This window comes from Rhinolophus sinicus, chromosome 1, assembly GCF_057876585.1.
Source record: "Rhinolophus sinicus isolate RSI-liver-muscle chromosome 1, RSI-T2T, whole genome shotgun sequence".
Taxonomy (NCBI): domain Eukaryota; kingdom Metazoa; phylum Chordata; class Mammalia; order Chiroptera; family Rhinolophidae; genus Rhinolophus; species Rhinolophus sinicus.
Genome location: NC_142501.1, coordinates 76,394,361 through 76,419,187, shown reverse-complemented (window position 1 = coordinate 76,419,187; position 24,827 = coordinate 76,394,361). Strand labels below are relative to the sequence as shown.

Below are 24,827 nucleotides of genomic sequence, written 5' to 3'. Positions count from 1 at the left end.
GTAAATTAACATATTTGAGAGGAGGAAAGGATCAAAGAATCGTGTTTTTTCTGACTGTATCCTGTAGCTTGTGCAGAGATATTCCATTATTATTTTTTTTTTGAGATATCCCATTCTTAATGAAACACCCAATCAATGTATTTTTTTTAGTGACCAAAAATGCTGACTGTAGAGCTACACCAAGGCAAAATTATCAGATTTTCTCACCTACCCAGCCCTTTTATCTGGAGTTACATAGTAGTGATGGCATTTACTATGTGGGTTAGCTATAGTCTAGCGCACTGTATCCAAACAGTAATTTGCACATCAGTGAATGGCTGACTGGCTGTACTGGAGTTTTATAAAGTCACATATTCCTAGGTCATATCACTGTGGATTTTGATATGACAAGTCTGGAATACAGCCTAGGTCTCATATTTTACGAGTGCCCCAGTTGATTCCTATGTACATCCAGGTTTAAGAATGACTGGTCTCAAAAACCATGAATAGGGAAAGCCAGCCATATGATATTTATTTTCACTTCAGTATCTTATTGAAGGCTATGGATTGGTAGGTAAAAGCCTACACTCCAGAAACAGATCCCTCTCAGTTCAGTTCCATCTGTTCCACTAACTACCTGGGCACCTAGGATAAATTTCTTAAGTTTTCTATTACCTTTCTTATATAGTTGCTATGAGGATTAGATATAATGCACACATAGCAGCTAGCAGGGTCTCGCACTTCATAAGTGCTCACTAAATGTTAGGGTATACATACATACACCTATTTACATGTATGGACACACACACTTAAAATATCAAAACACCTTAATGGCTAAAATCAAAACTATCCTAAGAACAAAATGACCAATCACCATTACCTCTGTGGAAAAGGTCTGTCTTTGGCTATATTGGTCCTTTTCAAAGTTGAGAATCATAACCCAATAACAGTGAGCACTTCATATAGCTTCATGCAGCTCCTTCACTGGCCAACTCACACCGTTTAAAACTAGGAGTTGACAGATCTTGTCATTAGCTCCTAATCTTCCACATAACGCAAAAACCGACCTGCCATGGTCTGGATTAGTTAGTCTAGAAAAGCAGAATGAGGTTGTCGAAAAAGCAGTCATCAAGAATCATGAGTATGGAGATTCCTCAAAAAATTAAGAATAGAATTACTATACGACACAGTAATCCATCTTCTGGGTATTTATCCAAAAAAATTTGAAAACATTTATCCATAAAGATATATGTACTATGTTCATTGCAGCATTATTCATGGTAGCCAAGACACGGAAACAACCAAAGTGCCCTTTGATGGATGATTGGATAAAGGATATGTACATGTCATAGATACAATGGAATAATACTTGGCCATAAGAAAAGATGAAATACTGCCACTTGTGACAACATGGATGGATCTTGAAATTATCATGCTAAGTGAAATAAATAAGACAGAAAAAATTCAAGAACCATATGACTTCACTCATATGTGGGATATAAAACTGAAAGCAACAAATGAACAAGACAAACAAATGAAAACTCATAGACACAGACAACAGTTTAGTGATTACCAGAGAGTAAGGGGGGAGGAGGGTGGTAGAGAAGGGTAAAGGAGGCCAAATATGTGGTGATGGAAGGAGAACTGACTCTGGGTGGTGAACACATAATACAATATATAGATAATGTATTATAGAATTGTACACTTGAAATCTGTATAATTTTACTAAACAAAGTCACCCCAATAAATTTAATTTAAAAAAAAGAAAAAATGAAAGAGAAAAAAAAAGAATCATGAGTTCTAATCCAGCCTTGCAACTAACAAATTTATAAAATGGACCAGACCAGGTCACAGCCATTCTTGGTCTTTGTTGCCTTATGTATTAAGATGCAAGGAGAGGGGGCCGGCCTGGTGGCTCAGGTGGTTAGAGCTCCATGCTCCTAACTCCGAAGGCTGCTGGTCCAATTCCCACATGGGCCAGTGGGCTCTCAACCACAAGGTTGCAGCTCAATTCCTCGAGTCCCGCAAGGGATGGTGGGCTCCACCCCCCGCAACTAAGATTGAACACAGCACGTTGAGCTGAGCTGCCTCCCAGATGGCTCAGTCGGTTGGAGCTTGGGCTCTCAACCACAAGGTTGCCAGTTCAATGCCTCGAGTCCCGCAAGGGATGGTGGGCAGCGCCCCCTGCAACTAAGATTGAACATGGCACCTTGAGCTGAGCTGCTGCTGAGCTCCCGGATGGCTCAGTTGGTTGGAGCGTATCCTCCCAACCACAAGGTTGCCGGTTCGACTCCCGCAAGGGATGGTGGGCTGCGCCCCCTCCTACTAGCAATGGCAACTGGACCCTGGATCTGAGCTGCACCCTCCACAACTAAGACTGAAAGGACAACAACTTGAAACTGAATAGCACCCTCCACAACTAAGATTGAAAGGACAACAACTTGACTTGGATAAAAGTCCTGGAAGTACACACTGTTCCCCAATAAAGTCCTGTACCCCTTAAAAACAAAAACAAAAAAGATGCAAGGAGATAAACGAGATTGTTTCTAAGTGCCTTTATAGGAATAGTGTTCCGAATTTGTGAGCTACTTATTTGCACTAAGATATCATAATCCAATACCTTGATAACATTTATTCCCTGAAAACACCATTTGGCCCTTAATCCAAAGGAATGACTGATGTCATTTAGTAGCCTATGCATAAGCCTGGATTCAGATATGCCTAGAATAACTGAGAGGTATATCCAACTTTTCGTTGTCCAACGAAGTGTTTAAGCAATTTATCAGCAAACTGGGTCCGTATTATTTCCATGGAATTCCCACAGAAAAAGACCTGCATAAAGACCTGGGCATGGGCCATTGTGCACTGATTGTGCACAGATAACAAGATTCATTCCCAGGATAGTCATCTCTTCTACCTGAGTTCTAGCCAGGGTCAAAATTTAACAACTAGTTTATTGCATGGTAGAGAGCACATATGAGTAAATTCATGTGTGCAGTATAATCCAAAGCTCTCTTTTATTACAGAGGATTTTTAATCAACCTGAAAATTGTGCGTACCAAGAAAGAGCATCCATTTTGATACCTCACAATGTGTGGAAATAGAAAAATAATTAAAAGATGAGAGTGCAGCCATGTTTAAAAGTTGGTTCATTTACCAGCCACTGATTTGCTAACCTTCCATCAAGTCAACTAATTTCAGAGCTTTCTAAGCTCACTGCTACATGAGATTGCTAATGAAACAAGTATGTGTCTGGTTGTTTACTGAGCTATTTTTTCCCAGCTTCCTCAATAAAACTTATTCTTTTATATATTAACATTGTAGAAGATACAGTTCTTATGGTTTTATATCAGTTTAGTATTTTATTAACTTGTATTTATGAATTTGGAAATGGTAAATCACTATTTGAACTCTCCTTCCTATGTTGATTTCTATGTATAAAAAAAATAGCAGGAAAAGACAGAAATAATTTCAGGATGGGAATGTCTGTTCTTTCTAGTGCATTTTAATTCATTTCAGTGAATGCTTATGGTCATACTAGGTACAACTGCAAGGTAGGTAATATTTCTCTTTAGGGGCTTTGTCTTGCAGGACCATGTTTCTCTTTGGTCTAAATATTTCCTGAGTACCTAGTATATCCCCATACCTTCTTCACCAACCCTTACTTCATTAATAACATCCAGCTTTTACCAAATGTGTGTTGGAAAGCCTTGTTAAATTAATCCATACCAGTGACTTCCTCAAATTACAATAGGTACAGTAAAATTCCCAGAGCAAGGAAATGAAATCTAAAAGTATAGAAATTTCTAGAGAAAGTATAGAATTTCAGGTTTTAAATGGAGGAGGGGATTTCACTTTAAAATTAGAAGCCTTCCTAGGTCTTCTCAAATCACATAAGGGCTACATTTTCATCCTATGTGAAAAGCCAGTGCTGCTAGTTTTCAGTGACTACTCAAACTGAGCTAATCGTTATGAAAGACAATTCCTGAATCAGAAGGGTATGCGTGCATGTATACAGAAGGTGCCAAAAAAGTGTGTACACATTTTAAGAAAGGAAAACTGTATTAAAATTGTAATACTCGACATATACCAATAACAAAAGATGAATATAAGTCACAGTTGACTTCTGCAATTACAAAAGGTGCTCAAAGTGGTTACCATCAGTGTCCACACACTTCTGATTATGGCAAATGACTGCTTGAAAGTTGACCAAAGTGTCCACTTATACACATTTTTTTTTTGGTACCCATGGTATACACACACACACATACACGCACACACACGCAATTTAGCTGTTTACAAATAAACTGACATTTCAAAACATTTTCCCCCCCATGGTCTATTGGTCTTCTTGCCTTTCTTTTTTTTCTTTTTTTCTTAATTTTATTAGTTTCAGGTGCATAAGACAAAGCAATACTTAGACGTTTATCATTTATATCCCTCACACTGTGTGAAACCCCCTCCCCCCATCCACTATCACTCTGACATCGCACAGAGCCATTACATTTCCACTGTCTCTATTCCTAATGCTGTACTCCACTTCCTGTAACCATATATAGATAGATAGATAGATAGATAGATAGATAGATAGATAGATAGATAGATAAATATAAAATTATAATTGGCATTCATTATTATTCAGCCTCAGGTGTACCGTGCAGAGATCAGGCATCTACATCATCCCTGAGGTGGTCTCCCAAATGGGACACATGTCCATCGGATACCCTACAAAATCTTTACATTATTGATTACGTTCCCCAAATTAATTTTCAAAACCCCGTGGCCATCTTGTGGTTACCGACTATTTTCTAAACCCCTCACCTTCCCCCTTATCCCCAAACCCCCGCCCCTCTAGCAACCCTCAGTTTTTCCTCTATGTCTCCAAAACTGTTTATGATTAGTTCATTCACTTATTCTTTTCATTAGATTCCACATATAAGTGAGATCATATGGTATTTATCTTTCTCTGTCTGACTTATTTCACTTAACATAATGTTCTCTAGGTCCATCCATGTTGTTGCAAATGGTAAGATTTCTTTCTTCTTTATGGCTGCGTAATACTCCATTGTATAAATGTGCCACAGTTTCTTAATCCAGTCATCTACTGATGGGCATTTCGGTTGTTTCCAGGTCTTGGCTATTGTGTATAGTGCTGCAATAAACATAGGAGTGCATAAAGATTTTTGAATTGGAGTTTGGGATTTCTCCAGATAGATACCTAGGAGTGGGATTACTGGATCATAAGGTAGTTCCATTTTCAGATTTTTGAGATACCTCCATACTGTTTTCCATAGTGGCTGCACCAATCTGCAATCCCACCAACAGTGCACAAGCGTTCCCTTTTCTCCACATCCGCGCCAGCACTTGTTGTCTGTTGATTTATCGATGATAGCCATTTTGACTGGGGTGAGGTGATATCTCATTGTGGTTTTTATTTGCATTTCTCTGATGGTTAGTGAGGTTGAGCATTTCTTCATATGTCTGTTTGCCATCTGTATGTCCTTTTTAGAAAAATGTCTCTTCAAGTCCTCTGCCCATTTTTTAATTGGGTTGTTTGTGTTTTTGCATTGAGTGAGTTCAAAACATTTTTTAAATATTTAGCTTGAAAGAAGACATAGTTTCATTAAGAGTGAGAAATAGATTAAGTCAAAAGTAGGAATAAATGACGAACATTCAGGGCTCAAGGAATACCTGTTGACAAGTGTTTGTACATCAACATGGATACCCTAACTGAGCAGGTAGGCTGGACATTTTCTATGCATGGAACAAGAACTCCATGGGAAGGTAGTCTGGCTTTTTTGTGGGTGTTTTATTGTTGTTGTTGTTGTTCTTACCAAAAAGGGAAAGAAAAATGGAGAGAAAACTGCCTTATTCTTACTAAAAAGTTATACCGAGGGACTAAACGCACTCCAGAGGTAAATAATAGGTTCAGGAGACAAACATACACACCCAAAAATATTCATAACATAGGTAAGCCAGTGGAAAAAGAGCCACCCAGAACAATCCCTGAGAGTTAAGAAATTTTCCTGAAAACTTTACAGAACAAATTAAGGGGTGTTTGAAATAATGCATTCTACAAATATGCTCATATTTCTTCAAATCTCTAAGAGTTACCTCTTAGTTCCTATTATATTGTTTAATCATGTAGTAATGTATATTATTTTAACAAAGCACTTAGGTGTAGAAATGAAGAAGTATGACAGTCAGGTCTTAGGTGATGGTTCCTTGGCCCTGGTGGGGAAGGCAAAGTGAAAGGTAGATCAAACCAGGAAACCTGTTAAGTCTCCTGAGTTGGAAAGAATCTGAGTCATCATCTAAACCAATGCTAGAGCATCAAAGCGAAAATTCTGGATTCAAAAACCATGAAGTCTGCTATTTATAAGCTGCTGACTGCATGGAGAGAGCTAAGCTGCAGGAGGGAGAAGGTGACCCTGACAGTTCTGCAGGGCTGGGTATAGTACACCAGCCATTTTTCTCTCAGCTATTCACTGTGGCGAGAGCCTGATGGTACCACGTATTAGTACCACAGCTCTCCTGTGGCAACTCTAAATTGCAGGCATAGTGCCTAAACTGGGATAATGGGCCTCTAAAGGTCTGGCCTAGAATTTCCAACCCTATTAAATGAAAGTAAATAGAACAAAAGCCAAAAAGAAGTCTGGTAATCATCTGGTCTAGAAACCGATGAACCGTTATTACTGAAACATAAACACTTAACTTTAATATTAAAAAAGAAATAAGAGAAAGTTATGGATAATCAAATCACCCAGTTTATCTTTTAAAGGAGAATTCTGTACATTAGCAATTTATCTCGGGGCAAATTACAAAGAAATTACAAGCACACTGAATGTAGAGTTTATATGGTACAAAGTTTTTCCCATCCTTCATGTTCTTCCAAAAAATCTAGTAGATTATAACCAGTAAAATAAACATCTGTTGAGTGACCAAATCAATGGTCAAGTGAACAATTAAAATAATGAATTAATCAATGAAGAAGCCTATTTTCCTAGGCTTCAGCCACAGATAAAAATATATTCTGCCCAACAGCTATTTATAGCCCCTTGATCTCTATTTAATTCAGACGTGGTAAGGAGTGGTTATATAAGTTGCCTCCAGGGCTCATCGTGGTCATTTCTTAAACTCTTAATATGTGCCTGGTATTCCAACAAACGACTGAATCGGGGCACGTACAGTGCACCGGTGACTGCCTCATGCGAAATTCAAAACTTTTCTTTTCTCAGTTCACATCTACCCTGCTGAAGCAGACCACAGAATGGAACACCACCTCTTAACTCTTCAAATCTGTGTAATAGTCATATGAATTTCAAGATAAAATTGAAGTGTGCTTGAAATGCAAATTATTTTTTTAACTTAACATGGTATCTATTTTTAGTCCCCCTTCTGCTTGGGTTGTGAAAATGTAATCTCAACCAATTTGGGATGGCCTTGTCTGCCACTTGAGTGCCACTCTTAGGTGTTCTAGCAATCCTTAAGGGTATCTCGGTCCCTGTTTGTCACATAACACACACATTTCTTCTCTGAGCTTTGTTCAGGAAATAAGTCAAAAAAGCCTTTGTACTTCGATCCTATAAAAACCTATGTAACTTTACTAACCATTGTCACCCCAATGAACTTTAATTTAAAAAAGGGGGGGAGGTATGTCATCTGCCCTGGGGATCACCTGAGAGGGAAGGAGATTGTCTACTTTTCTGAGGGTCCTATAATGTCTGATTACAACTTTCTTCCGCTGCTTCTCCCTAATTACAACCTGGAGAATCGTCAGTAGGTTTGGGAGAAGTCTCCTTGTGTTTACTTAGAGTAAATATAGTTTCCCAACTATTGCCTATGCCATAATGTTCAAATGACAATTTTGACATTCAAAATCCAAGAATCAATTTGGTTTTTGCTTTCTGTTGTATTATAACTACTTTGTATGTATGTGTGCATTTTTTATTATATCTTTTGTAACTTCCTCTGAAAGTAAATCTATTATAACAGGTTTAACAATGCATAACAATAGTGCCCTCCGGAAAAATTGTGCCAATTTTTGTGAAATTACTATTAGTGTATGAGAGTCCCATTTTCCTATATCCTTGTCAATATACTATATTTAAAAATATATATTTATCACTTTTTAATTAAAATGAAATATTTTGTGTTTATCTATATTTGTTTATTAGGGAGCTTTGACATTCTTTCATAGATTTATTGGACATTTTTTAAAATTATTATTTGTCCATGAATTCACTTGCGCATTTTGCTTAAGTCTTTATTGACTTGTAAGAGCTTTTCATTGGAAGAATATTAACAAAATTGATTGTTATATATTGAAAATGTTTTTTATGGTTTGTCATTTGACCTTTTTATAGTGTGTGGTAAATAGAAATACAATTTTTAAATCTGATTTTGTGATTTTTTTTCTTTGGTATTTTTACTTGAAAATTCCTTTTTCATTACAAAATGGTGAATGTTTGCCTATGTTGTATTTTAGTTGCTTTATAGTTTTATTTTTACATTTAAAGTTTTAATCAATCTGTTATATTTAACATTGACTATAAGATTGGGATATACATTATTTTGTCATTTAATTATTATTTGTTCTAGCATCATTATTTAATTGTCATTTTCCCCTTTGGTCTACGTTCCACATGTATCATATAATAAAAATTGCACATGATGGATCTGCTTCTGTACTCTCTGTTCTGTTCTGTCTCTTACTGCACCAATAAGACACTACTTTACTCATTGTAGATTCTTAAAAAATTTTAATATCTGATAGGGAAAGTCACCTTTAATTACTCTTTTTTAATTGTTTTCAAAATTTTCCAGAACAGTATATTTACTCTTCCAGATAAAATCTAGAAATCCTCTTCTAAATGTTAGCATTGTTTTTTAGGTCTTTGTTATTTCTCACTTTCCTAACTTGAACACCCATTCAATCCATCTATACCGTAGTGCAGCCTAAACTCGCTTATAGGTCAACTACATAAGTGATAAGTAATGATGATGGTAATATATCTCATTTTCCATGCCTTCTTGAAATTTCCCAGCTTGGGATTTTAATATGATACTAATTGCAGATTTGTCTCTCAGGGAACAGAATATGGAAGCTCTTTCCCTTAAGGAATGTCCCTGTCTTTTCAGAGCGTGGAAGGAGAACACCACGAGAAAGCTGTGGAACTACTCAAGGCTGCTAAGGACAGCGTCAAGCTGGTGGTTCGATACACCCCAAAAGTCCTGGAAGAAATGGAGGCTCGCTTTGAAAAGCTACGGACAGCCCGGCGCCGGCAGCAGCAGCAATTGCTAATTCAGCAGCAACAACAACAGCAGCAGCAACAGACACAGCAAAACCACATGTCATAGGTGAGTAGTGCCTTCTTCTAGGCAAGGAAAGTCCCTTACACATATCTGTTTGATTTTGTACAAAAGTATATTGTTCCTTAGACAGCTGGAACAAAATCATTAGATTTAATATTCCAAAAAAAGAAAATCAAACAAATGAAATACAGTGATCCCAGAAAATGTAAACACAATAGTTCCTTATTTTATGCGTCATTCAGCTATATTCCTTGCAAATGTAAGATATTTTGGAAAATAATATAATTGGGGAGGACCAGATACAGACTATTGAATACGTTTATAATAATTAGGAAAACGCAGCCTCTGTGCAAGCCCAGATCCTGGGGCACATGGCTATAACACAAGGGTGGGGGCTGGATTTCAGCCCCTACTCAGTCCGTTGGCCAGTTGCCTTTGCCTAGTGTGCAAGCTAAACAACCATATAGTGCAGATTCTGGGAAGATCCTGAAATGCAGTTTATTAGAAAACAGTTGCACTTAAAAGAGTGAAGTGGAGACCTGTCAGTGTCCATGCTCTCAGAGATTTTGAAATTCTCTTTGGATGGTCACTTAGAGCGTGTCTAAGATGCACCTGCCTTTTTCTAAATTTCACTTTGCAAAGAATGCTGTCAGGTTTGCTATATATTTTAAAGAAAACTGAAGAAAAAAATCTTCAGAGTAAGAATCATTGTCTTTGAAGTACCTGCTATGTGCTAGGCCCTTCTCCCACATTATCCCTAATCCTCAGAAAGACCCTTCAAGTTAAGTATCATTAAAACCCTATTTTTCAGATGAGTGATATGAAGCTGTAATAGCATCAGTGAATTCCTAGCAACCACACTCCCAAGTAGCACAGAATTATTTCCCTTCATACTCTACCAGGTATTTCATCTGCCAACATCAGCAGTTTTGGAGTTCACGTATAAAGTTTTCTTGCTGTCCTTTGGAAGACACAGTTCATATTGTTAGATAACCTCTACACTATAGTATCTGCAAATGTGTATCTGAAATGAAGTTCAAATGTTTTTGGGAAAATGATAATGGGTAATATTTGGTTTTTAACTGATTCAATATCAGATTATAATTTGCTCAACCTGAAACACTGCATATAATATGAGACTTTCAATTTTCTGTGACACTTATGACAAGGAGATGCTGTATGTTGAAGTAAAAAGAGTATGGGATTTGTCCTCAGAAAGTCTTGGGAATTCATCAATATATCTTTATTTTTATGGCCTGCCAATTGTATTATATATACACCTTAGTTTGGTGTCTTTGTAGAAAATTCCATTCCATTCTAAAAACTACATTTATTCAACAATAACTATTTATTTGGCACTACGCAGGGCCAGGTACTGTTCAGTGGGCTGCAGAAGCAGCATGAGCAAGTCCTTGCTCTCATGGTGTTTATGTTCTGGTTGGAGGAGACAGTTAACAAACAAGTAAATACAAACATCCTCCTGGGACCAGTACCTTACAGAGTTAAAATAGGGTATTTGGATAGAGATTGGCTAGGTGATGACTTACAATTCGGGGATCAGAGAAGACCCCCTCAAAGGACTTACATTAAAGCCAACAGATTAAAAGACAAGGAAAAGCCAGGAAATGAGCATGAGAAGTGGAGGAAACAGCCAGTGCAGTAGCTCGAAGGAAGACTTGAGTTATTTGATGTTTGAGGAATAAAAAGAAAGCTGGGGTAGTTAGGGAATGATGAGTAAAAAGGACAGTGAGACAGATGGGGGCCAGGTTACAGAGAGCTTTTTAAATCACTGAGAGAAGTTAGATTCTATTGCACTAGAAACCACTGCAGGTTTTTAAGCAAGGGAGTGACATGACCTGATTTATGTATTTCAAAAGACCATTCTGGCTGTTTTGGGGAGAATAGATTATTGCAGGGTAAGGGTGAAAACAGAGACCAATTAGGAGGCTAATGTCTAGTAGTCTGGGCAAGAGATATGGTGGCTTGGGCTGGGGGGATATTTGTTGAGATGGAGTGATACGGATGCATATGGACAAGTCGTTTTGTCTATATCCTTCTCATCTCTTATCCATTCTGAAGATAGAGGTACTTTACATTTTTACTTTCAGAATCCTTTCAATGATCTTTTCGCTAATAATAAAAATCCATTACTCTTTAGTCAAACATTGACCCTCTTTTCAGTAACTCATTTTTTCCTTCCACCGTCAATATTACTGACTTGTACCAATTCTCTTAATTGATATACCACGCTAGCCCATAGTAAAATCCTTCTGAAGTGTTTTGAGAAATATGTTGCCATTCGGACTCCTGGGGTTTTACTAAAAGCTACCAGTATCATGCTCATTCAGTCATCTTTGAAAGTATACAGCATGGCCATAAATGTTTGCTGGGCCATGTACTCAATTTTGTTTCTCTGTCCCATCAGCCTTCGTTAAATCACTTCAGAATTTCCTATTGTCTCATCACGAAAGAATAACACTTTTAATAAAAGGCATTTACAAACTTTTGTTTTTTCTTGCACAGGATATGGTAAAGCTCTATTTAAGTGAACATGAAAGTTATATTTAGGTCTGCCAAGACAACCGTGCAACCAACATGATCATGGCCCCTTGAGATGAAAGTGTAGTACCATTTCAAGTACAAGTGAAATACAACCAAGTCATGTCATCCAGGGATTTTATGGTGAATTCATTCAAGGAGACCTCCATTAACTCTTGCTCAACTTTTAATTAATTAGATTTTTAAGGATTAAATGAGATTTGCTACACTCGCTGAGTCACACTATAGTTGTTTTTACGAAGCTAATTTGACCAATTTCTTTGAACAGATCTCTGATTTTTTTTTTTTAGTTTGATAAGTCAGGCAAAACCAGGTAAAGCAAAATACTTATCAGATATTAAGTCATTGTTTATCACATGAAATATAATTTCTATTCTTTAAACTAGAAATAACATTTTTTTAAATCTGAGATAATATAATTACAAAGTAATTAGCAATGGTAAATTCTGGATACAAACGAAAAATGGGTTGAATGCAGGCAATGTGTGGAGGATGTCTCTTATGCCCACTTCTAATTTTAAACTCTCTTGAAGTAAAATTCAAATGTCCTAACTTCCATGTTTGATAGTCAGGAAAAATAAATTACATTTTCTAAAATATAGTAGATATGATCACTATATAATTATATTGCAGAAACCTAAACAAAGAATAAGATTATAGGTTTCTTATTCTATGCTCACTTTTTTTGAGAAAGAGTGTTTTTTATTCAGCTTTAAACATCTCATTTTTTAAAATGTAATTTTACATACATCCATATTTCACCTAGAGTCCCAGAGAATAAAAGTAAGCAAGAAGAGGAATACTTCTTGAGATGTCAACATTTTGAGAAAGTCCAAACCAAAAGCCAATTTAATTTCCCTTAACCTCTTATTGTTGGATGTAGGGTGGAGAATTCATTTACATTCAAAACCAGGCTGGATCTTAGCAGATTTACAAAACAGCTGTTGTTCACCAGTGGGCTGACCAACCTCTTTTTCCTCCTTCTATTCAGTCCTCCATTTTGTCCACTACTGACTATTCTATGCCTTCCACTACCACTGCCACAGCCCTGGGCCTAGTGATCTGATCCAGGGAACCACAGCCAGAACTGCCAGCCCCATCACTGAGAGGACCAGGTCTCAGAGGATGCCTCTGATAAAACCAAATCCAAGGAACCCAGAGTTACCCAGCTGAACGCTGGACCAGAAATAATAATCATAATGCTGCATCAAATTGGTAAACAATTAGGGTGTGCCAAGAACGCGTTTAAAAATAATTGTATGAGTATGAGGAACTATTTTCCATCTCACTTTAAAGAAGGAAACTGAGTTGTGTAAGATTTTTAGAAGTTCACACATTTCACAGCTGGCGAGTGATAGGGCAGTAATTCAAACCAGAACACTGAGCTTCAAAGCCTCTTTCTTTTAACCACTTTGCTACTCTGCCTCTTACTTCCATGGCACCTGTCCTTATCTTCCCCTATCCCTCTTCACAGACATGTTCATATGAACTTTCCAGAGATTTATTCTCACGCTGCTTAGACTTGGAGTTATCCAACTCACCCTCACTGCTTACCGCCAAAACAGTGCCCCATAGTTAAAGTACTTCATCATCACAGCTGTATTAGTTTCCTCTTGCTGCCCTAAAATATTACCACAAATTTTGTGACTTAAAAGAACACAAATGTATTATCTTGTAATTCTGTAGGACAGAAGTCCAACACAGTCTCACTGGGCCTTAGGGGACTCTAGGGGGAAAAGCATTTCCTCGCCTTTCCCAGCTTCCAGAGGCTGCTGCTCGCTTTCCTGCTACATGGTCCCATCGTCCACCTTCAAAACCAGCAATGGCCGTAGGGTCTCCACATTGCACGGCTCTGCTCTCTGCTTCCATCATCACATCCCTTCCCTGACTCTTCGCACTCTCTCTTCCATTTTAATTACATTGGGCCGACCTGGACAATCCAGGATAATCTCTCTATTTTAACATCTGTTGGTTAGCAATCTTAATTTCCATCTACAACTTTATAATTACCATGGAATCTAACATATTCACAGGTTCTGGGGATTAGGATATAGACATGTTTGGGGTTCAAAATTCTGGCTACCACAATGGCCCATTTAAAAGTTAGCAAAGCAATTTGATCAATAAAATTGACAATAATATGGAAAAGAGGCTTTTGTTGTTTTTAAAAAAATCACTAAACTGTTGAATTGTAAATCACGGGAATGAGAACATCTGGGGCATATTTTGGATGCTCAGTGCTCTCTCAGCCGCTGGTCTGTCCCTGAGGTCTACCCCCCTCTGGATGAGGACATCCAAGACTCTTACTAAAATTCACTTGTTCTGAGACCCATTCCCTCAGGACATGTAACTGTATGATAAATTAATTCATTCAAGACTCAGTCTCTAGATCTCAGTCACTTGGTAGCAGAGACCTGTAGGAAGTCACTCAATCTAAGGTTCAGTACTGTCTATTGTGGAGATTAAATAAGAAAAAAAATATGTAAAACTCTTAACAAAATATGTGGCAGTTTGTGAGGACTCATTGGTGTAGTAACCATAGTAGTAAGACTATTGTAGTTATTAAAATGTTAATGACAGATGTGATATGTAAATAACATCTTGTCAGGTGTCTCCTGAAAAAGCACAGTGGCCTCATTCATGGCTTTCAATTCTATTCTGGAGGCCCCAGCCCTAGGGACTTTTAGGCACACCTCTAGAATGCATGACAGCTGGAGAGTGCAAGCCCCCACCCTCCCCACCACATCAACCAGAACAATTTGTTAAAATCTGTTTTGTAGATGGTGCTCTGCATTTATTAAAATAAAAATATCTGCAGCTTTAAAACTAAAGATTGAAAACCATTGTTCTCTCTGAAAGAAATGACTCTATAATTGGAAGAGTGACAGGTCTCGGGGGACTATCTGGGGAGCCTGCTCCCCAAATCTGACCATATGGACAGCTGTCTCCTCTGTTCTATTTGGTGTCAGGCTCTTTGTGGGAGAAGATACAGGCCTGGTATCTGCTTCACAGAAGGAATATGGGTGCTTCCAGCCTGTCAGAAAGCGGCTTTGCTGGCCTGTACCTCAACCAGAGCACTACTGTGTTTCCCCGAAAATAAGACCTAACCGGAAAATAAGCCCTAGCATGATTTTTCAGGATGACATCTCCTGAGCATAAGCCCCAGTGTGTCTTTTGGAGCAAAAATTAGTATAAGACCCAGTCTTATTTTCAGGAAAACACGGTACTAACCTCCCTAAGAGTCATAATATAAAGGTTGTCTGGTCTTTGCCTTCATGAAGAAAAATAGAGTTATTTGTAATTGGGAGGAAGAAATGTTATACATTTGAAATGTCTCCAAACTGGTGTTCTTTATTTCATTTTAGGGAATAACGGTGTCTTTTCCATCCCCATTCGATAATTACTTCCTTTGCAAACATCACATATTGTTTTTTTTCACGTGTAGAAGATTGTGCATGAATGATAGCGCCCAAAATAATCCTTGCTGTTGTCACATAGCACATGCTTCTTTGTTATTTTTAGCATTTTGTAGTTGATAAATGAATACCAATCACTGAGTTCTCTCACTCTTTCCCCCCTTTCAGGTCCTTGAAGAAAAGCTACTTGATCAAACATCTGAGAGTCACAAATTTGAAACCGTGCTTCTGAATCCCAGCACATAGTAAAAAGAAAAGACAACACTGATAATTATACCAGTCAAGAAGCTGTGAACACTGTGGTGTATAAATTCTTTACCAAGGCAACTCGACACCTTCTTTCTCTGGGCCTGAACCCCTGCTGCTCAAGGCTCTTTACACACACAGACCTTCCATTCACTGTAGTGGGAATTCTCCGTGTGTCAACGGAGAGGTTTTCCAGCCTGCAGACTGAAACAGTCTAAGAATAAAGTCCATGACTTTCAGATAAATCACCAGGGCCAGGATGAAGTGAATCTTGGGTCTATGGCTTTTCCACAGATTAACAAATTCCTCATTAGGCTGTAGTTCAAACTGCATCAGTTCAATATTGTCACCACTTAAAAGAAACCTTCACGTTGCCCCTCTCCCTGACCTGTTCCACATCCATACTGCTGAGTTGTCTAAATCAGAATTCCAGTTAATTGCAAATTCAAGTTCGATTCCCCTCTTGAAAGAGCCAAGGTATTATACTACATACTCTACTCAGATTCTCAAAGCAATTGGCATTTTATTTTCTGTTTCCATGAATTTTATTATGCATTAATAGAGTGGGGCAATTATAGCTCAACTTTAGTTTGCTAGAAGCAAGGATAGAGAACTCTAGTACTGTATTTTTTTTAATTTAAGTATTGCTTGTATCTATTACTATTAATTCTAACAGAATAGAATGTATATTTATTCCACAAAATATATATTATCAGAATGTATTTGTTACAAAGGTAGGTCTTTTTTTTTTACCAATGTTATGCATCTGGTAAGAGAATACTAGCAAAGATCCTAGCTTCATCCTCTGATCCTCACATATTTATATTTAACACTGCTCACAATATGTTTTTGTTTGTTTTATATTTTTGATTGATAAACTCTGGAGAAATATAAACTCTTTGTACACTGACGTGCTATTACAAAAGTCTATTTAACATGTAAAGCTTAGGGCTTTAAAAAACTAAATTATAATACATGTTCATACACACACACCAAATATATGTCATACGAAGTTTAGATCAGTTTCCTCAAATATAAAGTGGATATTCTGGGCAATCTAAGATCAAAGTATTATTCCTTTTAAATTAGTCATATGTAAACCAGTGATATTAATATTATCAATGAAAAGATGCTGCTGCTTCTGAAGGAAAAAGATACCTACTGCATGATACATATTTATGTAGGTAAAAAGACAATGAGATGTCATCTTTCAGAAAGTATCATTTACTGGAAAATGATCTGCTAGAGCCACCTATACTGATCATAACTTTTGACTGTTATTGAATTTAGTCACCTAAGTCTGATTTTACTCTATGGAACGAATAGGAAGCAATAATTATTTGGGCACTAAATACCTTAAGCACACAAGTGTACCTGTAAAAAGAATAAATGTCCAATTGAAAAACTCTAGATAAACCATTAAAACTGAGACAAATATTTGAGTATTCCCTTTACTCAAATGCAGAAATTAATTCCCCAAGATACAATAAATTTCCCATTTCAGATAGTCCCCCAAATTAAAAATTTATAAAGCTCAGTTTAGGAACTGTTTTCTTGAAAAAATAAAATAAAACCCATCAGAATTACCCAGCACATTTTTTAGTTTGCCCTGTTCAGCTAGTCTTACGCCAGGTTCTGCCTACTTTTCATTGTCTGTCACCCAACAGAGGACAAACAGCAAGGAAATTAGGAGCTACACCATTTTTAACAACGTTCTGCTGTAGTAACAGATTCTCATCCTTGAAAACATACCATTTTTTACCAGAGAGAACTGGGGGGGGAGGGCAAGGGTGAGGATCCTGAATGTAAAATAGGTTACGTAAAATAGGTTTACAAAAGAGACAACGCATGATTAAAGGGAATGAATGGAGATTGCTTGTGTATTACTCAGTTTGAAAGAGGTAGTTCTCATTTTTACAAGACAAATGTAATAAAACATATATTTTAATTATCATTTAACAAAGAAATATTAAAGCTATTCAGGCGATGACACAGATTCTCAGAAGGGGAAATCATTGAACACTTGTAATAAGGAAATTGTCATTTCAACACATTTTAGTACATTGTATACATTTGGAGCTTAAGGTGAGTATGTTTTTATTTAGCATGTTTGGTTAATGTGAAATTATCCTGTTTTCCCATCAATGTAAATATTGTCATGGAATTACAGAACAATTATCAAATGAGCAGATACTTTACATTTGTGTTTTCTAGAAGTTTTTGTATTTGTATGCTTCATTTGCATAATGTTAAGTGCTAATAAATGTCTGTCAGGTCATTTGTCACAGTGAAGGGGCAAATCCATCACACTTAAGAAATCTAATGACAGATTACATGTCACAGTGGTTCTAGATACATGTGACCAGTCAAATGGCCAGTTTTCTTCAGTAAAAATTTAGTCATTGAAATATAAGCCTTCTCCTAAAGTTTTAGTCAAAAGTAAGCATCCTTAAGGCTTAGAGAGGACCCTTGTGATTCTCTAAAGATTCCCTAAAACCTGAGGGAAAGGGAAAAAAATTACAACTTATATTAATACTCTTTGTTATTAATGATCATGTTAGAGTTACTGACATGTCCAAAACGATATTAAAATAAAGACATATTAGGGAGATCTTACATGAAGCTCAATCTTTAATATCATAAATAAATTAGGTATTAAAAGTTAGGGGGACAAAACCTGTTGTGACTATACATCAGTGATTCTGGTGAATTTTAGTTCTTTCTCTTGGTCCAATTGGTGGCCAGATTTTTCTAAATTCTTTCCTGCTATGATTTTGAAGGCAAATACATAGTTCAGTAAAAGAATACCGAACCTTTTCATTGGGGCATTTACGTTTTGATTCTATTGCCATTTGAAATAGAATATCCTTGGGGAGATAATGAGCTTAAATTACAATTGACTTTGGAAAGACTAACAGACTTTCATGCTTCCTCTATCATGTAATCAGTAGGGAATTCTCCAGTTATATAAACTACTACTTTTTTTTTTTTTTTTTAAAGACAATGCTAAGATCTAAATACAAAATCAGGGGCTTTTTAAGAATTCAAGGCTGTCTCTGAAGAACTTGTCTAAAGATGAATTGAACCAATTTACAAATGCAATTTTCAACCATGACAAATTAAACTGATCTGATCTCAGTTTAATTTTATTCAGCGGTGCCTACGTATAAGACTCCAAGATGTTGGAATATTTTGTCAACATCATTTTAAACATGTATAGGTATTTGTGGATGCGTGAATAATGTCTGAATTTCTCATCTTCTAGCTCGTTTGTATTTATCATACAGACACAGCCTTTAGACAGCACTGTCTAAAGATCAGCTTTAGACAGCACTGTGAAGTAGAAATCAATGCTCTAAAGATTCAGGGAGGTCAACAGGCAGGATCTCCCCAAACTTGGGACCATTCTACCATTTCAGTCCTCTCTACATCATAAACTCTATGGGAAAGGGCTGCAACTGTCTTTTGGACTGCTGTATCCCTAGAATCTGACATAACACCTGACACAATGTAGGCAGTCAATTAACATTTGTTGAATAAATGAATGACAGAATAGGTGGACACACAGATAAATGAATTTTGCCTTTGATAATTTGAAAAATTGTACCAACTCATACTGATTGGCGCTATAATTTCTGAATTTCATAGTGAGGACTAGTATTGACTCTTCATAAATACTTTCTAGACATATGAATTTGGAATCAATCACTTCAAACGTGTCAAGGGTTTGAGGACATTTAAGTAAGGAATAATCTTTGGGGATTCAGAGTTTTTATAATGAATAACACTCACTCGGCCTTTCTAGTTCTTTCTAAAAGCTCTTTGAGTTTTTTTGGCAAAAATAATCCAAACATGGAACTCCATCAATAAATTTTATAAAATGTTATGGTTTCATTTTTTTAAATAGAAGAAAAGTCATATCATCATGAGTATTATCAATATCCCCTTTGATATTGATTAACAACTTTTCTCTAAGGAGTTCAGAGTAATTGGCGTTAACATCTCTAAATATTTTTTTGCTTTCAAAAGATCACTGTCATATTTGATTCCTAAAATGCTTCTGAGCTTGAGATTAATCACACAGCTATTAAGACTTTCCTATGTGTTTGTTCATTTAACAAATATTTATTGTGTACCTAGTGTGTGTTAGGTTCTGGAAATATAGTGGCAAATAAGACAGACATAATGCCCTCATGGAGCTTACTGTGAGGAAATCCTCATCACTTACTCTAGCAATAACTAGAGTTTCCTGCCTGTCATGTCCCTTTTCATAGCTGACAGAGGAAAGAAAATCCCTAGCCCCATGGAAATCATAAAAATCTCTCTGAACATATTTCTATCAGCTTGCTTTTCTAAACACACTACTCAAGAATGCGGGTCAGTTTATCCGTACACCATGGTTATACCCCAATGAAGTACATAAGTAGTAATTTATTCATAACTAACATTTAGCTGTTAACTGGGTTCTATTGTGCTCAGTACTTTCAGAGACTATCTCATTGCCCTTTCAACAACTCTATTTAGCAGGTTCTATTTTATAGACAAGAAAACTGAAGAACAGATACGGCACTTGTTCAAGGTCACACGGCTAGCAGAAGCAACTAGGATTTGAACCCATGCAGTGTAATGTAAGAGCTCATCTGTCTCACCATTATCTGTGGCTTGGGAACACCATTACATCAAAATTAATGAGTCACTGTATATAAAAGTACTTTGAAATTGTAAAGTAGTAAACAAAAATATATTAGCAAAATATTAACAGTCAACAAACTACATCAGTGGCAGAAACAGAGTGAGAATGCCATCTTATGTTATAGCTTACTCTCGTGAACAACACTTCAAGCTGGGGACATGGATAAAAGTACAGATCCAGAAAATTTCAGCTGTGATAAATACTTTAACGACTTTTCAGAATTATTTGTTGTTAGGCACTGTGTCTATTTGGTGCTACAAAAACAAACAGACAAACAAACAAACAAAAAAACTGAAACAATATCCCTTGCTCTAAGGGCTTATACACAGTGTGGAGATGAACCAAGAATATTTCACATTTACGGGGAAAGATTGGGCAGTAGTACTATTTTCTCACCATTGCATGTGATCATGTCTTTCCAATTGTTTTCATTATTTTTCTGAAAGAGCTGCAAAATGGTGCAGCGGTTCAACCTGACCAAAGTGGTATTATGCTGCTGGGAAGTAAAAGCATTAAACACCAGATTGGAAATATTGTCTTCATTATCAAATGACTTTAAGTTCTTTTAAAGCATGGATATAGAAGAATTTTTAGATGCTGAATACACCTGAATATTTGAATGCCAAATTCCTTGTGTTTCTCCATTCAAACCACACAGTGGGGTCGTACTGTTGAGGGGTTAGCCAAGATGAAAGGCAAGAATTGAAATTAGCGTAACCACAATTAGGTAGGTCAGTGTCCACACTTCCAGAGGTAGCAGGAATTGACATCTGTGGAACCAGTAAATTCGTATTGACATCTCACAAAGAAGACTCATACGCATTATTTAAATTTGTTCTCTCTCTGCCTCTCCCAGTTAAATGGGCACGCGATGCAACTTAAATGTTAGTTCATATTGGTGACAGCAAGGAGTCTTCAAGTAAACTTTTTATTATCTCATTCTTTCCCACTACTAATGAATTAGCTCCTTCTAAATAATTAACATTTGGGGAAGTTTAGCTTTACATATAATATGCCAGTGGAGAATTCAAATGCCTTATGCTCCAAACCATACTTGTTAACTTCTCTTTAACTCCCTTGACACCTTTATTTCTACTGATGATTCTACTACATTCTCTGTACAAATGTAGTCATCTTTCTCTCTTGCCATTTATATCAATTCTTAGCATTCTTTTCATTTTACCTTGACAGGGTTTCTTCAGACTATCTTCTCTTACTTATTTTCACCACTCCTACCTAGGCCTAGAACCTTAGTACTTTTTACTAGGATTTTTGTGAGCTTTTAATTGTTTCCCAGTTACCTCGTCTCCCTAATTTTTCCTATACATTGATGCTAGATAAATCTTCCTGAAACTATGCCTTTGCTCAAAATCCTCCAAAGGGCCCTGCATTTCCCGCATTTCTCTCTCTCTCTCTCTCTCTCTCTCTCTCTCTCTCTCTCTCTCTCACACACACACACACACACACACACACACACACCAGAAACAAATCATATTCCTAGTCAAGATCCTTTGAAACAAAATATTAATATGCTATTAGGGAAAGAGGACATTATAGTTCCCTCCCACCCACAAATACAAAATATAAAACATGAAACATGATGATATTGAAATCTGGTACATGGACTGTGAAATAGAAGTCATGGGGTTCCATGACAGTGAAAAACATCACAAGTTTTTCTTCAAGATGGAATTAAATATGAAGACTTGAGTTCTACAGTGACGATATCTACCAGGACTACATCAGATTATGACCCAGAAATCCCAAAGTATTTGCTTGGTTGTGTGGTGTGTGTGTGTGTGTGTGTGTGTGTGTGTGTGTGTGTGAATGTGTGTGGATAGGCTAATGAGCTGACATTGGGAAGAGATATGGTTTGAGATACACTGCATAGCACTGCTTTTTTAGCCTTTTTATTCTTTCAGTCCAAGTTGATCACTACCTATTTCTGGAAAGTGTTCCAAATTTTCCTTTCCCTGAGATTTTGATTATTTCTGAAATGACTCTTTCCTTTTCCTATCTATGCCTGAAAAAAATTCTCCAACTTTTAAGTCCCATTTCAAATGGTCCCTATTCCAAGAAGATTTTCCTAAATTTTCCAGGCCTGATAGTACCTATTCTATCATCAGACTCCATTGTATAATGATAATTGGACTCCTCCTTAGCTCTTTCCTTAGCTTGTCTTATAGTATCCCCACTTGTGTCTTTATCATCTTAATTTCCCCTGCAGTTAGTAATTACGTATGGAGTGAATGCTTAATATTTCTTAAAAGGAATTACCTTTCACTTGTCAACTTCACAGAATCACTTCTGAATTATTTGCGGGTCTATCTCAGGTCTCTGTAGCTCACCCACAAAGTTCATCTGAATTGGGAACTCATCACTAGACACTTTTCAAGGAGGAAAAAAACAAAAACCTCAATTATTAAATATTTTAATTTTAAAAGGAAAATAATATAAAGACAAAAGTGGTAATCCTTATCTCTTATTTCCTAGGTTTTTCTGATCTGATTTTTGCTCTGAGGATGAATGTGGAGATTGATGTAGATATTTTAGATGACAACTACTAGCACCCTGTCTACACACACACACACACACACAGACACACACACACACGCACACACACACACACACCATGACTTTACTGCTGATTTATCCCCATATATTTGATTGTTTATTCCATGGGAGAAATTGTGAAGAGTAAAACTGGGTTTCAAGTTAGCAACCGTAAAGCAAGATGGGCACCATAATATTACTTCCCCTTGTACTTCAGTCCTGTATTAATGGTCCTGTCTATTGCTGCTGTCTATCAGAACACAGACCCACCTACTCTTCCTAAGTCCTCCCTCCCCCTCTCATCCCCCAAGCCTTTACATGAGGAACAGGAGTTTGGGAGACTAATCCCCATGATCTCAACATCTTTGGCTAATATAGGAAAATAAAAAATAGAAATTAAAACATGTCTCCAGCCTTAGTCACATATTGGGTCCTATTGTGTGGCGTGTAACACAGGTTTGATCTGGGCATGACATTTATACACCAAATGTATTCAACATCTAACTTAAACATGGTATTAATTCAGCTCTTTTTTTTTAACCCCCACAAGGATAGAAAACACAATATCCTAAAGGAAAATTCCCACACATAAACAAAGACCTGTACTTTTTTCATTTTTTAAGTTAGAATAATTACAAACAGAACTTCAAGAAATATCTTACATGAACACAACATAACTTCAAGGAGTTTAATTGCTACCTGTCCAATAAATCTTGCTTCCTGTGGGCATTTGTTTATTAACTGCATTGTTGTATCTAAAAGGGCTGTAAGAGTGAGAGACTGACTAGCGGCCACAAAAGGAGACCCGAGGAAGGTCTATACATGGATTTTTTGTAATACAACTTTCCAGCATCTGGGCCTCGGCTTTATAGATCAAGGCTCACTTGTTTTTTCTAAGAAACCTAGGAACTGTTTCAGTTAACACCTGTTTTCTCTGAATAATTTTTAATAGCACCCCCTTTAACTCTCAGAAGTGCTCCAATTAAGACAACACATTATTGTATCAACCTAACTAGAAGTGATAAAGCACTGAGATGATCTTTCACAGTAACTTTCCTCAATTCACAAGATAATTGGAAGGATTTTTGTTGTTGTTGTTGCAAATAATCAAAACAACACTCAGTAGACCTTGATTAAAAAAAAGAATTAACCATAACCAAAGAGAGCCAGATCCAATTTCTTACCTCCTCTTACCTCTCTCTCTGAATGGCCCTGTCTGGCACTGGTACTCACCTCCTGAGGCATATCACTATGAGAAAAGTTACATGATTGACCATGCCTGGCTCACAGTCTCATGCCTGCTGAGTGTCCACTTACTAGCTGTAGGGAAACCAAGATGAGTAGCACACTAATGGTTCTACTAGAAGACAAGCCCCCCCCCCCCAAAAAAAAAAAAAAAAAAAGAAAGAAAACCTACAAAAGGGACACCACTGTCAAAACGGGAGTTCAATTACAGGTGAGATAACACACTATCTAAAGAAATTAGAAAAATCTTTTTGAAGAACTACCAATTGAAATAGGTGTTAAAAATTCAGTAGGCTCTGACAGGAATGTAGAGTCTGGAATAGCATGAGATAGAACATTGGCTAGAGGAGGAGCACCACCCCAAATCTTGGATTAAAACAAGAATCATTTATTTAGTTCTTAATTCTAAAGCTAAACAACTTAGGCTGGGCTCAGATGGTCAGTTTCTTATGTGTCCAGCTGGCTGGGCTTCTCCTTGCGTCTATAATCACTTGCACAGCAGCCCAGCAGCTCAACTTCTAGGGTTAGCTGACTTCCAAGTGAAGTGCCTCAGCAATCCTCCACGTAGTCTCTTATCATCCAACAGGCTGGTTTGGGCTTGTTCTCATAGCAAAGGAAGGAATTCAAGACAGAGCAGAAGTCCACAAAGCCTTTTGAGAGTTAGGTTCAGACAGAAGCAATGTCACTCCCAATCACATTCTATTGACCAAAGCAAGTCACTAGTCCAGCCATGATTCAAGAATTGGAAAAAGAGTCTCCATTTTTTGATGGGAGAAGTTCATTGCAAAGGGCATGGATACTCGTACACAGAGGGACAGAAA

General features: G+C 37.0%; 1 protein-coding gene across 1 annotated transcript in view; it reads left to right on the top strand.

Annotated features, from left to right (window-relative positions):
* The window catches only part of LIN7A (lin-7 cell polarity scaffold A), a 159,654-nt gene extending 138,924 nt beyond the window's left edge, over positions 1-20,730 (top strand). The window contains exons 5-6 of the mRNA XM_019751288.3: positions 9,121-9,339; positions 15,438-20,730. Coding sequence (XP_019606847.1) covers positions 9,121-9,339 — 219 coding nt within the window. The 3' untranslated portion in view covers positions 15,438-20,730. The remainder of the gene's footprint in view (positions 1-9,120; positions 9,340-15,437) is intronic.
* The last annotated feature ends 4,097 nt before the right edge of the window (positions 20,731-24,827 follow it).